The 15,933-nt window shown below is 39.7% G+C and overlaps 1 protein-coding gene across 5 annotated transcripts in view; it reads left to right on the top strand.

The window, feature by feature from the left end:
* Positions 1-4,164, top strand: part of LOC106573015 (zinc finger protein aebp2) — a 50,324-nt gene extending 46,160 nt beyond the window's left edge. For 4 of the 5 annotated variants that reach the window (XM_045696829.1, XM_045696827.1, XM_045696830.1 and 1 more), the window contains exons 8-9: positions 604-633; positions 735-1,944. In XM_045696829.1, coding sequence (XP_045552785.1) covers positions 604-633; positions 735-741 — 37 coding nt within the window. In that variant the 3' untranslated portion in view covers positions 742-1,944. Of the gene's footprint in view, positions 1-603; positions 634-734; positions 1,945-2,065 lie in introns of those variants that run through there. The other variant, XR_006759651.1, reaches the window with a different exon arrangement.
* The last annotated feature ends 11,769 nt before the right edge of the window (positions 4,165-15,933 follow it).

The following is a 15,933-nucleotide window of genomic DNA, read 5'->3' as shown; positions in this document are numbered from 1 at the left end:
CCCCCTCATAGTATCCATTATATTAAGATCTCTGCAGCACTGTGCAGGGCAGGGCTATCCTTCACTGCGCCGTACTTCCATAGCCACGGCAAGGTAATGGAAAATAAGGTTAGGTTTATGACCTGCCATAAAAGACTGAAAATGATTACTGAAACAATGTGCCTAAAATAACAAAACGGTCATAAACAGGAGATATATGGCACGCAACGGAGGCACGACTCCAGTCCTGTCCCAGCGATTTTAGGGAGAGAGGGGGCAGGTACTGATGATTTTTAACTTTGCATGATGTCGCGACAGAAAAAAAAGACTTCCGGCCAATGGATGTAAAGGATTTTATAATCCAGTTTAACCCCCACCCCCCGTCGTCTGACTCTGTCTTTATCAGGCACATTCATACTATCTGACACACTCTCTCTCTCCCTCCCCTGAATGGCTCACTTGGTAGAGCATGGCACTTGCAAAACCGGTGTTGTTGGTTCGATTCCCACAGAGGACCAGTATGAAAATGTATGCACTCTCTACTGTAAGTCGCTCTGGATATGAGCATCTGCTAAATGACTAAAATGTAAATGTCTTCACATACGCTCTGTTATGTCTCCTCAGAGCGTTACCACAGAATCAGCTGAAGCGAAGGTAAGCATTACATGTCAAGAGCTGAGCTTTTCATTGTCCCTACAGTCTGAACTACTAGTGAGGTCATATTTACAATCTCACATCTTTTTCCTTATTTGCAGTCTGTAAGGAGTCTTCTGTGGACAGAGGACTACAGAAGGGAAGAACTCCTGTTCTTAGGATGTGGGCCTATATGGGAGCCTCTAAGTCTTGAAAGGAGGAGAGGAGACTAGCAGAAGGGACCCTGGACAGAGGAGAGATGTTACATCCTTTTTCTGGGTAGAGTAGAGAATGTTTCCTCTTTCCTCTGTATTTTTAAACCCACCACTGCATCAGTCTGCAGTGAAAGTGGGTTAACCATTTAAAATGGTTCAGTAATGAATATTTTATATTAAGTGCTAAACTTAAAAAGAAAAACATGTATAAAGGATTTTAAGTGTACTACTAAAACTATGGTTTGGTTGTTATACACAACTGCGTAAAGAAATAGTTTAATTGTGTAGAAAGTAACATACAGCATTTTTTGTAGACATTGTTCATCTTGTAAATATTTTTTGCAGATTTGTAAGTTATTTTTATACCATGAAATACTGTAGTTTATTGTGAATTCTTTATTTTTAAGCATAATGTGTAATTATTGTTTCAATGTGAAAGCTCTTTTTGTAACGTATTATTGTTGAAATTATGTCAAATTAAACCATCAGTACATCAGTCCATATAATGTTCATATTGTCTCCGATGATTATGATAAAATGGGGATAATGGTAATGACTTGTATAGGCTACCCATTATTGCATGACAGCGCTTATTCTTGGGCGCTCTTGCTGTTGTCAACAATTTGATAGATACTATCGTCACTAGTGACCACAGCCACAAAGTCATAAACCCCGGCCATTTCTACAATTTATCTCCTTACAATTTGATTTTAAACCTAACCTTAACCATAACCACACTGCTAACCTTATACCCAACCCTAACCTTAAATTAAGACCAAAAAGCCCATTTTTGTTTTCATTAAGATTTACAATATAGCCAATGTTGACTTTGTGGCTGTGGTAACTAGTTGAAACCGATTGCTACAGACGTGTACATTGAAGCATGACCTCTAACCTTCTAGCACCTGTGACCACTAACTACATTAGTGTTAACTAGAACTCCCTAACCCCAAGGCATAGCTAATTCATGAGTATGGTAATACATTATTTGTTATTATTATAGACTATTTACCATGTGTATGTATACAGTTCAACATTCATATGAGGACTTAAATTTCACTCTGTATGTTGAAAGTGGAATATATCACCAATAAAACAAAGAAAGAAGGTAAAAGGATCTTGTTGAACAGCACTAACTATTGCAGTGTGTGTGTGTGTGTGTGTGTGTGTGTGTGTGTGTGTGTGTGTGTGTGTGTGTGTGTGTGTGTGTGTGTGTGTGTGTGTGTGTCTTTTTCCAGAGGCGGGATAGGCAGGGCTGTTGCGTCAGTCAGTCTTCCCATTCCCATCAACCAAGCTGACAGTCACAGACTCATGGTCTGTTCGCTCACTCCACTAATCTACTCATTATCTACAGGCCAGAGGACTAAGAAAAGGCAAAAGTGAGGAGAGGCAAGAGAGGAGAGTCAGGAGAGGCATCTCAGTCATATTCCACCATAGCACAGCAGCAGTACAACTCTGTACTGTACATACTATTCATCACCCCCCTTTAACACCTGGCCTGTCTTTTGGGAGGCAGGTTGACAGGCTGTCATATTGCCTTACTTATGTGTGCCTTACACATATGTCGTGTGTGTGCGCATCTGTCATGTATCACTGACTAGGTCAGGTTATTGAACAAACAAATCAGTGATGGGAAATAAGCTTGGGAATTGTTCAGCTGTGGCAGAGCAAATTTGTACACCTCTGAACATTAACTATGAATGTCAGTGTTAAAGAATGCCTGTATTTGTCATGTGGCTAGGTGTGGTCCGGTGTTCAGAGGGCAGAGTGAGACCAGATATCTCTATGTTCTGATCACAGCCCTGTAATCTGACCCTCAAACACCAGTCAGTTAATGTCCTCAGTTCTGAGCAGTCACCAGGAAGTCAACAAGAACTCAAACAGTAATCCCCTAAATTAGATACAAAAGGGGAGTTCCCCATTTGTAATGAGAAAAAACATCCCCCTTTCTTGTATACATTTTTATTTAAAGCTAGAAGAAGCCCGGATTCTATCAGCAATGTCTGGTCGGAAGAGAATGATCATATAGTGAAATATGGTTTAGAATTAGTCTTTAGGATTAAAAATGATAAAAATAATTTCTGTGTCTTCTTGGGAACATCATGGTTTGATCTTTTAAGAACACCGCTGTCATGGCTGGCTGTTCTGTTCTAGGGAAAGCCTTGTTGGGTAGACACACAGTGGACTGGAACACAAGCTAATTGGCGGGTTAGCCATTACCTGTCTGTAAACTAGTGGAGGCTGGTAGGGGGAGCTATAGGAGGACGGGCCCATTGTAATGGCTGGAACGGAATAAATGAGCCCATCCTCCTATAGCTCCTCCCACCAGGATCCACTGCTGTAAAACCTACTAAAAGTCTTTGTTACATCCTTGGAAAGCTCTGCAGTACACTTGGCAACAGAGCTCTTCCCTCATTGTGCTTGGGCCAGACTCCTTATTGGCTTAAGAGCAATAGAGATGCGAATCCAATGTTTGATTGTCTGTGATGCATACCCACACATACCAACAAACTCTGTCATACACAGTCACACAAACAAACTTTCACACGAATACACCCAGTCTACACAGTCCCAAGTTATTTCCATATCTGGCAATGGGGTAAGGGGGACATTTCATCCAGTGATGAGCGAGGGAGAGAGACCACACAGGATGCGGAAGGAGAATAATTGTTACAAACCACTAAAGCCTTGAACAAAAAAAGGAAACCACAAGGGGAGAGGCAGCGAGCCAATCAGATTCTGACGACAACTGCATTAATCAAAGAAGGGTTCTGCTTGGTCTTGGAGATGGGAATAAAGAAACAAACCCAGCTGAACAGCCATGCCTCTGTTACTGTGTTGACAGTCAGTTGATGGGTAGTCCCTTCTAGTAAATCTATTTCTATAGCGGTAGGGATGATGTGGGAAAGCTGTGGCAGTCCTCATGAGAGCCAGTTTCATCATATGGTTTTTGCGACTGCACTTGAAGAAATGTTCAAAGTTCTTCACATTTTCCGTATTGACGGACCTTCATGTCTTACAGTAATGATGGATTGTCAATTCTCTTTGCTTATTTGAGCTGTTCTTGCCATAATATGGACTTGGTCTTTTAACAAATAGGGCTATCTTCTGTATAGCACCCCTACCTTGTCACAGCACAACTGATTGGCTCAAACGCATTAAGAAGAAAGAATGGAAATTCCACAAAATGTACTTTCAACAAGGTTGTACATGATTTGTAACGGCACACACCTGTCTATATAATGTAACAGCAAAAACCAAGCCATGAGGTCAAAGGAATTGTCCGTAGAGCTCCGAGACAAAACATTTCTGAAGCATTGAAGGTCCCGAAGTACAGTGGCCTCCATCATTTTTAAATGGAAGAAGTTTGGAACCACCAATACTCTTCCTAGAGCTGGCCACCTGGTCAAACTGAGCCATCGGGGGAGAGAAGGACCTTGGTCAGGGAGGTGACCAAGAATCTGATGGTCACTCTGACTGAGCTCCAAAGTTCCTCTGTGGAGAATGGAGAATTTTCCAGAAGGACAACCATCTCTGTAGCACTCCACCAATCAGGTTTTTATGGTAGACTGGCCAGACTGAAGCCACTCCTCTGTAAAAGGCACATGACAGCCCGCTTGGAGTTTGCCAAAAGGCACCTAAAGGATTCAGACCATGAGAAACAAGATTCCCTGGTCTGATGAAACCAAGATTGAACTCTTTGAATGCCAAGCATCACGTCTGGAGGAAACATGGCACCATCTCTACGGTGAAGCACGGTGGTGGCAGCATCATGCTGTGGGCATGTTTTTTAGCGGCAGGGACTGGGGGCCTAGTCAGAATCAAGGGAAAGATGAACGGAGCAAAGTAGAGAGATCATTGATAAAAACCTGCTCCAGAGCACTCAGGACATCAGACTGGTTCTCCTTCCAACAGGACAACGACCCTAAGCACACAGTCAGGAGTGGCTTCGGGACAAGTCTCTGAATGGCCTTGAGTAGCCCAGCCAGAGCTCGGACTTGAATCCGATCAAACATCCCTGGAGAGACCTGAAAATAGCTGTGCATCGGCAGTCCCCATCAAACCTGATTGAGCTTGAGAGGATCTGCAGAGAAGAATGGGAGAAACTCTCCAAATACAGTTGTGCCAAGGTTGTAGTGTCATACCCAAGAAGACTATAATCGCTGCCAAAGGTGCTTCAACAAATGCTGAGTAAAGGGTCTGAATTCTATGTAATTGTGATATTTCAATTACATTTTTTATACATTTGCAAACATCTGATTTCACATTTTCAACTATAACAGAATAAGGAAGTTATTCTCTATTTTTATTTGAAAGTTGAATGGCAGTTGAATTTTTGTATAAGATACACATTTTCAGGTGTTTTTTCTTGACTGGTGAAAATTTGATTGATGGGGTGCTATTGTATGTCATATCATTCGAAAGAGCTCTTTCTCCACTTTCAAAACATGTATGATGTTTTCATATATAATTTGGCACCAGCAAATTATACTCAGTAATGCTCACAGCGGTCATGATCCAGCCCAAAAAATGACATTCTGCTTGGGCGGAAATGAAGGGTTCTACATAGAGCCATATATCAGATTTCCCAGCATGCTTTATTGCAAGGTGATTTTCAGAATTGTTTTAATATCTGTAATTTTGCTATCACATTGATTGTGTCATGACTGCCCCCACTCCCCCTCTGGTGATCGAGGGCGCCAGGCGGCTCATCATTACGCACACCTGTCACCATCCTTATGCACATCCTTACGCCCATCCTTACGCTTCATTGGACTCACCTGGACCTCTATATATATCTGTTCCTCAGTTTGATCCTCGTGTCTGCATTAATGTTATTTTGTTCCCCCTGTCCAGATGCTGTATTCTTGTTTTGTTATATGTCCGTTTATTCATTAAATGTTCACTCCCTGTACTTGCTTCTCGTCTCCCAGCGTCTCTCTTCACAAATGTATTAATTTTATGCTACACCAAGATAAATAACATACATTTTTCTAAACTAATCCAATCTGTTAGTAGTTGGACTTATTGCACTCATCACTGGGATGGTTGTTCCAGTTTAGACGATTGCCAGGGAAGGGAAGATTGAATACTGAATACTCAGTCAATCTAAATGCAGGTTGCCAGTGATAAAAAAATTGATATCTTAACTCTGTCTGGATTTCAATAGGAATTACACATCACTTTGCAAGCCAGCATAATGAGGCGTTTCCTAACACCCCTGTGTTAGGGTATAACTAGGCCCTCAAAGAAAGGCCTTACAATATGTAATAAATTGTCATAAATAATACAATTTTAAAGGCTAATGAGGCTGGTGGAACAGTTCAGACGGTTCTAGAAAGAACCCCTCCAAAGATAAAATTGTTATTGCTAGAGCTCTTCATAGAGAGGGTTCTAGGCAGAACCGTTCATAGAGGGTTCAAGGTAGAACAATATACAGGGGATTCTATGAAGAACCCAAATAGAGGGTTTTAGGCAAAACCCTAGCACCAAAAGGGCACCTTATTTCTAAGAGTGTGCCAGTCAATGTTAACCTGCCTGTCGTGTGTGTGTGTGTGTGTATGTCCTGAACCCTGTTTTGTGCTCACGTGGGCTGTGAGGATGTGTCCTATTTGTTCTGGTTGTCCCTCAGCCCTGTCTGCAGCCTCAGCAGCATATTCTCCAGTCTCTTCAGTCCCTGCATGTCCATGTCACCATAGGGACAGCATCTATTGACTACCTGGTGCAAAAGTGACATGTCTACAGTGTCCTCCTCACGAAGGTTAAGGACACTGTGCTACAGCGAGAGAGTGAGCGAGAGGAGAGTATTTAAAAAACATAGGCTTAATATATACACAATTACACATACACATGTATATATAGGCCTAATAGTACATAACAATACATCACTAATAGTTACCTTCAAGGTACTGTAATATGACCTGCAGCTCATCAGCTGTCAGCGGTTACCTCCTCTTTAATCAAGCTCATGTACACACACCTGTGACTCAAATCATTAGTACTGTAACCTTTATGTCAACCCAATAATCTCTATGTGTGTGTGTTTTTCTAAGCTCAATACAGATGTGTGTGTCGTGGTATCTCCTGTAGAATATGGCCCTCATGTTGAACACGTATTTTCCATCCTTCTTTAACCAACTCGTTCTTAGGGTGTCATCCTCACATCAGATCACAGCATACAAACCTGTTGCTACACAACACAGATACAGACAATACAATTATTATTGATTTCGATGGAAAGATGGAAATCAAGGTTTGTACTGAATAACATCAGATGTGATCAGTCGATGCAGGCACAACCACCATTCTGTAAGGTGGTAATGTCTGTTAATGTAATAACAATGTCCCAGTGATGTGTATACCTGTCTGTCTAGGCTGGCTGAGTCCAGAGGACAGTGGGCTGCCACCCTCACTAGGAGTGAAGGAGAGGGAGGTTATCATTTGTTACGTGTGTATGTAATATATGATGCAGAGACATGTTGTAAGCTTTTCTGTGTAAACTTGTGTGTGACCTGACAAAAGCTAAAGATGGGTTCCCTGGAAGTCTGATAGGAATATGTCCTATCCAGCTGGTCTGGAATCAGCTCAGGTATCTGCCACTATAAATATATAACCCAGAGACAGACACACAACTGATAGCTTTAGCTATAGCTCATAAATGTGTGTCGCCATGCATAAATTACAGTATTGTGATAATCAGATACCATGTGAGGGTAAGTTATTCACCAGATTCATTCTCTCTCCCTCTCATACTAGATACTCCTCTCTCTCGTGCTCTTTCACGCTCTCTCTCTCTCGTGCTCTTTCACGCTCTCTCACACACACACACATGTTATTTGAATCATGAGTACTGTAATTGTGTCATTGTCTTTCTTTCCTAAATACAAATGTATGTGTCTGGGTATCTTCTGTAGAAAATGGCCCTCATGTTGAACTCTAGGTGTCCATCCTTCTTGAACACACCTGTTCTTAGCGTGTAGTCCTCACATCAGATCACAGCATACGAACCTGGTGCTACATATGATTAATGATTTACAGTGCTACTAAACTTAATATTCTCTCGGTTCATCACAATTACTTAATAATAGTGTCTCTAGAGGTGTCTCCTAACCAGCCTTGGGCCCCCAGTTGGCTCGAAGGTTATCTTAAGAGCGGGTGAGGTGGCGATGACGGGACAGGGGGTTGGCATCCTCTCTCACATCAAAACATACCTGCAGATGAGAGACAGCGGGAGAGAGTTTAAAAAAAACAAGGCTTAATCGTGCTAACACTGTCAGTCATCAATCATCAGGAGGCGAAATGCAAAACTGACCTTGGATCATTAACTCTGGGACTACTACACCTCTATCTGTATTTCAATGTAAAGCATAATAATACTTCCTGTTGACCTGACCAAGTGACCTCTGATCGTGCTGTGCCGTCTATGTAGCCAGTTCAGATGCGGGAGGGGTTCACCGACACAGCTGATATAACCTAGAGGATTTAAGGAGAAGGGGGAGAGGGATGAAGTGAAGGAGAGAGACTGTTATTGAGAAAATAAGGTAGTTAAAGAGACAGTGTTCAACAGGAACCTGTGTGTGGCCTCACCTGGTGTCCACACTAAGTGGCTGCAGAGTACTTTATACTGAAAAACATGCACAGACACACAAGGACAAACAATATAGCGTAGTCATATAAATATAAATAATGACGTGTCTTACTATTCTCTATTGTTGGTCCTCTTTCCTATTCGTTGAAAGTGGAAGGAGCGACAGTTATTCACCTGAGCCTGCTTACTGCACCACACAATGCATAAATCAGATTGATATACGAGTGTGTAGGTGTGGGTTATAGGGTGTCCAATTGTTAAATTTTTTTAATATGGGTGACTCTTAAAAGAGCCGGGGTTTTTTTCACCCTTACCTAAACAGCACCTTCACCTGAGAGGTAGTAATCAAAGGGTGAGAAACAATTGATTAACTGCAGTTGACATAGCTAAGTAAATGGAAGAATACTATTTTTGCAATGTGGATGGCTCTTATAAGAGCCTTTGGTTGTGCATAGTGTAGTATAGGGTGTTGCCAGGGAACAGCACCCTCTTTGAAGAAGTAGGAGGGGAAGATCTCCCGCACACAGATTGCCTCCCATGCTGCGTTGTTGGTCCCCACCCTAGAAATATCCTGCAGAGCAGAAGACCTCTCCTCTGGCACACGCCTGGTCCTCGTGTTCATTCTCATGGAGTAATGCAGGACACAGGTAGCCTTCACATGCCTCAATTCTCCCAGGAGGCAGTCCCACCACTACAAACACCACCTCCTCCAAGCCATTCATCCACTACCACCACGATGAACACCCTGTCTGTCACCAGAAAAGCGGCCTCCTCTGGACCAACTGCCTCCTCCATCTCCCCTGGTCACATCACCACAGCACCCTCACCTGGTGTCCCTGTACCCTACAAATTGAATAAAGCTTCCTCCACCGGAAAATGCATGTTAAAAGTACAAAATTACTATTTGTTATGTGTTTCATAAAACGGCAATGTTTAAAAAAAATGGTATCTCTACATATTCTCAGTCCATAGCACTAGCCTTCAAGGCATGTCCACCTCTTTCAAAACTTCTGCAGCTTCCTCCAGAGGTATTGATGTAAAAAAGCTCCCCGCAGGAGTGTGATTCTGAGGTGCCATGGGTGTGCTGTGATTTCTGCCAGCACTGGTTCCACTGCAGTGGTGGCGGTGGAGCTGGATTTCTTTTGTGATTTCTGTGACAATAGGGATGGCGGTCGAGATTTTGTTAATTTTGTAAGTTTTCATATGCAATTATTTATTTGTAAAAAAATGACATGTCTAAAATATAATATATATTTATTCAACTCATCTTGTGTATTTCTTCCTTTACTTTCCAAGTGCATCTCTGCGACACAAACTTGTTTATGTCAATGCACATCACGGAAATTAAAGTTTTATTATTCATACTCATTTATATTTTAGTATTAAACTGTTATCTACTTTCTCAAAACATAAGATGAATCTGTAAATCAAATTATGAGACATTATTTGGTTACAACACTGAAAAAGAACCAGTTCACAGGAGGGCACACCGGGCTATGCAATGAAAAGCTGACGGGCAAGTACATTGGTGTCTCTATTTTGAACAAAATTAAACAGATATATCTTGTAATTCAACAAAATAGTAAGGTGGCCAATAACTGGGGACCGTATACAGATAATACGTGATGTATTTTTTAGCTAAACCGCTTATCAAAAAGTTGATAATAGTAGTATTTCCACTGAAATTTCAAACATGTTAATTGCTAACCCGTTAGCTAACATTTTTACGACACCAATAATCACAAAACATTGATGGCTTGATCCCAGGATAGCCCTGTTGAAGGTACTGTATTTCTTAAACGCTGTTGAATATGCCAATAATAGAGGGTTCCACACTAGCTAGCTAGCCAAGTTAACTCAACTCAACAAAAAAAATAAAAAATAAACTCAACTCCATGATTTACAATAGACTTGAGTTTAGCTTGGCTAGCTAGCTAACGTTAGTGAGAGAGAGCTATATAGCTACTGTAGCCACAATGGCGCCAAATTGAGTGTAATCTATCTAGCTAACTAGTTAGTTTAACAAGCTGCTCTTAGCATATGGGTACACTACAGTTAGCTCGTAAGCTAGCAATACCAACAAGTTACAATGCTCAACCAACCAACCAAAACAATTAAGCAATTTTAGCATTACGCGATCACATCAGACCTCATACCTTCTATTCCTTCCCTTAGAGTACACTAGCTAGTCACTCCACATGACATAAGCTTCCACTCAACATTGCATTTTGAACTGAAGTTTAAAATGAAGAAATTTCCACTTACAATTGTCCACTCTCCTCCCCTGAGCAGTCGTCACTTCCGGTTCTCGTTGCATGAGCATTTTGAGTCTTCCAATAATCACACTATTGCAGCATTGACTTATCAATTGTATGTTTAATATTACATTTTACAATAGAGGTATATAAGCGTATAACGCCTCATGTTCACCAGAATATGTTACATCTTCATTCCATAATATTTAAGGCAGTGCAATGTTACAGCTATCTTCGGACATACTGTATAGCCAGTAGCCACCCAAAGTTGGACTCTATGAAATATGAAAATGATCAATGAAATCGGCAGGTAGCCTAATGTTATTGTTCTGTCAAAGACGCGTCCGTAGCAGATTTCCTAAACTGTATATATGGATTACATTTATATGGATAATATCAATGTAGGCCTAGGCTACTCTGTTTTTGCAAGGCAAAACCGGAGAAAATTGAACAAGTGTTTCTGGAGACTAATCTGGATATGCGCAGTAATGCTGATGACTGGTCATTTAAGCAATAAGGCCAGAGGGGGTGTTGTATATGGCCAATGTACCATGGCTAAGGGCTGCTCTTAGGCGTGATGCAATGCAGAGTTCATGGATACAGCCCTTAGCCGTAGTATATTGGCCATGTATCACAAACCCCCGAGGTGCCTTATTGCTATTATAACCTGGTTACCAATGTAAGTAGAACAGTAAAAATAAATGTTTTGTCATTCCCGTGGTATATGGTCTGATATACCATGGCTGACAGCCACTCAGCATTCATGGCTCGAACCACCCAGACTATAATGGTCTACAATCAAGACAGGCAACTTTTTGGTTCTGAAGCACAGATTAGGTGTTTTTTAAACAATAATTTGGTGCAACACCGTAAGCCTTTGTTCGAAACCAGATCAACTAGGCAAAGGTATAAATATAAAATACAAGTGGTATGCATATGTAGCCACTTAAAATATGTATGAAAAATGTGTATTTTTTCCCATTCAGCCCGCAGGGAGTGTTTTATGGAGGAGAGTAAGGTAGATGCAGTCAGGTCATGGCCAGTCCCAATCACCATAAAGGGACGACAAAGGTTTTTGGGGTTTGACAACTTCTACCGCCGCTTCATTAGGAACTTCACCTCCATCGCCACTCCTCTCACCTCTCTCCTCAAACGTGGTCCCCATAAGTTGGTGTGGAATCCTGCAGCCGATGAGGCCTTCCGCCTACTGAAGGGGCGATTCTGGACAGGCCTAAAAAAACATTTTAAAACCATTTTCACAAAAAAATTGCAGATTTCTATTTTTCATTGTCGTGACAAAAAAAAAGTGACTCTGGTCATGCCGAACTAGCGACATTCTGGACAGGCCTAAAAACAAACATTTTAAAACCATTTTCACAAAAAATTGCAGATTTCTATTTTTGTCACCAAAAACGATGACTCCGATCATGCCGAACTAGCAACATTCTGGACAGGCCTAAAAAAACAAACATTTTAAAACTATTTTCACAAAAAGTTGCATTTTCTATTTTTGTCACCAAAAACGATGACTCCGGTCATGCCGAACTAGCGACATTCTGGACAGGCCTAAAAAAAAACATTTTAAAACCATTTTCACAAAAAATTGCAGATTTTTTTTTTTCATTTTCGTGACACAAAAAAAGTGACTCCGGTCATGCCGAACTAGCGACATTCTGGACAGGCCTAAAAACAAACATTTTAAAACCATTTTCACAAAAAATTGCAGATTTCTATTTTTGTCACCAAAAACGATGACTCCGATCATGCCGAACTAGCAACATTCTGGACAGGCCTAAAAAAACAAACATTTTAAAACTATTTTCACAAAAAGTTGCATTTTCTATTTTTGTCACCAAAAACGATGACTCCGATCATGCCGAACTAGCGACATTCTGGACAGGCCTAAAAAAACATTTTAAAACCATTTTCACAAAAAATTATAGATTTCTATTTTTGTCACCAAAAACGATGACTCCGATCATGCCGAACTAGCGACATTCTGGACAGGCCTAAAAAAAAACATTTTAAAACCATTTTCACAAAAAATTGCAGATTTTTTTTTTTCATTTTCGTGACACAAAAAAAGTGACTCCGGTCATGCCGAACTAGCGACATTCTGGACAGGTCTAAAAAAACCATTTTAAAACCATTTTCACAAAAAATTGCAGATTTCTATTTTTGTCACCAAAAACGATGACTCCGATAATGCCGAACTAGCGACGTTCTGGACAGGCCTTAAAAAAAAAAAATGTAAAACCATTTTCACAAAAAATTGCAGATTTCTATTTTTGTCCCTAAAAACGATGACTCCGATCATGCCGAACTAGCGACATTCTGGACAGGCCTAAAAAAAAACATTTTAAAACCATTTTCACAAAAAATTGCAGATTTCTATTTTTGGTCATGCCGAACTAGCGACATTCTGGACAGGCCTAAAAAAAAAAAACATTTTAAAACCATTTTCACCAAAAATTGCAGATTTCTATTTTTGTCACCAAAAACGATGACTCCGATCATGCCGAACTAGTGACATTCTGGACAGGCCTAAAAAACATTTTTAAACCATTTTCACAAAAAATTGCAGATTTTCTTTTTCATTTTCGTGACACAAAAACAGTGACCTCGGTCATGCTGAACTAGCGACATTCTGGACAGGCCTAAAAAAAACATTTTAAAACCATTTTCACAAAAAATTGCAGATTTCTATTTTTCATTGTCGTGACACAAAAACAGTGACTCTGGTCATGCCGAACTAGCAACATTCTGGACAGGCCTAAAAAAAAAAACGTTTTAATACCATTTTCACCAAAAATTGCAGATTTCTATTTTTGTCACCAAAAACGATGACTCCGGTCATGCTGAACTAGCAACATTCTGGACAGGCCTAAAAAAAACATTTTAAAACTATTTTCACAAAAAATTGCAGATTTCTATTTTTGTCACCACAAACGATGACTACGATCATGCCGAAATAGTGACATTCTGGACAGGCCTAAAAAAAACATTTTAAAACCTTTTTCACCAAAAATTGCTGATTTATTTATTTTTTTCATTTTCGTGACACAAAAAGTGACTCCGGTCATGACGAACTAGCGACATTCTGGACAGGCCTAAAAACAAACATTTTAAAAGCATTTTCACAAAAAATTGCAGATTTCTATTTTTGTCACCAAAAACGATGACTCCGATCATGCCAAACTAGCGACATTCTGGACAGGCCTAAAAAAAAAAACTTTTTAATACCATTTTCACAACAAATTGCAGATTTCTATTTTTGTCACCAAAAATGATGAATCCGATCATGCCGAACTAGCGACATTCTGGACAGGCCTAAAGAAAAACACATTTTAGAACCATTTTCAAGAAAAAAGCGCAGATGTAATTTTTTTCATTTTCGTGACACAAAAACAGTGACTACGGTCATGCCGAACTAGCGACATTCTGGACAGGCCTAAAAAAACATTTATAAAACATTTTCACAAAAAATTGCAGATTTCTATTTTTGTCCCTAAAAACGATGACTCCGATCATGCCGAACTAGCGACATTCTGGACAGGCCTAAAAAACATTTTTAAAACATTTTCACCAAAAATTGCAGATTTTTTTTTTTCATTTTCGTGACACAAAAAAGTGACTCCGCTCATGCCGAACTAGCGACATTCTGGACAGGTCTAAAAAAAAAACATTTTAAAACCATTTTCACAAAAAATTGCAGATTTCTATTTTTCATTGTCGTGACACAAAAACAGTGACCCTGGTCATGCCGAACTAGCGACATTCTGGACAGGCCTAAAAAAAAAAACATTTTAGAACCATTTTCACAAAAAAGCGCAGATTTTATTTTTTTCATTTTCGTGACACAAAAACAGTGACTCCGGTCCTGCCGAACTAGCGACATTCTGGAAAGGCCTAAAAAAACAACATTTTAATACCATTTTCGCAAAAAATTGCAGATTTCAATTATTATAACCAAAAACGATGACTCCGATCATGCCGAACAAGCAACATTCTGGACAGGCCTAAAAAAAATTTTTAAAACCATTTTCACAAAAAATTGCAGATTTCTATTTTTGTCATCAAAATTGATGACTCCGATCATGCCGAACTAGCAACATTCTGGACAGGCCTAAAAAAAAACATTTTAAAACCATTTTTACCAAAATTTGCATTTTCTATTTTTGTCACCAAAAACGATGACTCCGATCATGCCGAACTAGCGACATTCTGGACAGGCCTAAAAAAACATTTTAAAACCATTTTCACAAAAAATTATAGATTTCTATTTTTGTCACCAAAAACGATGACTCCGATCATGCCGAACTAGCGACATTCTGGACAGGCCTAAAAAAAAACATTTTAAAACCATTTTCACAAAAAATTGCAGATTTTTTTTTTTCATTTTCGTGACACAAAAAAAGTGACTCCGGTCATGCCGAACTAGCGACATTCTGGACAGGCCTAAAAACAAACATTTTAAAACCATTTTCACAAAAAATTGCAGATTTCTATTTTTGTCACCAAAAACGATGACTCCGATCATGCCGAACTAGCAACATTCTGGACAGGCCTAAAAAAACAAACATTTTAAAACTATTTTCACAAAAAGTTGCATTTTCTATTTTTGTCACCAAAAACGATGACTCCGATCATGCCGAACTAGCGACATTCTGGACAGGCCTAAAAAAACATTTTAAAACCATTTTCACAAAAATTATAGATTTCTATTTTTGTCACCAAAAACGATGACTCCGATCATGCCGAACTAGCGACATTCTGGACAGGCCTAAAAAAAAACATTTTAAAACCATTTTCACAAAAAATTGCAGATTTTTTTTTTTCATTTTCGTGACACAAAAAAAGTGACTCCGGTCATGCCGAACTAGCGACATTCTGGACAGGTCTAAAAAAAACCATTTTAAAACCATTTTCACAAAAAATTGCAGATTTCTATTTTTGTCACCAAAAACGATGACTCCGATAATGCCGAACTAGCGACGTTCTGGACAGGCCTTAAAAAAAAAATGTAAAACCATTTTCACAAAAAATTGCAGATTTCTATTTTTGTCCCTAAAAACGATGACTCCGATCATGCCGAACTAGCGACATTCTGGACAGGCCTAAAAAAAACATTTTAAAACCATTTTCACAAAAATTGCAGATTTCTATTTTTGGTCATGCCGAACTAGCGACATTCTGGACAGGCCTAAAAAAAAAAACATTTTAAAACCATTTTCACCAAAAATTGCAGATTTCTATTTTTGTC

This window comes from Salmo salar, chromosome ssa16 (genome assembly GCF_905237065.1).
Source record: "Salmo salar chromosome ssa16, Ssal_v3.1, whole genome shotgun sequence".
In the NCBI taxonomy this organism is placed as follows: Eukaryota; Metazoa; Chordata; class Actinopteri; order Salmoniformes; family Salmonidae; genus Salmo; species Salmo salar.
The sequence above is the reverse complement of the archived record's forward strand: the minus strand, read 5'-3'. Positions and strand labels throughout refer to the sequence as shown.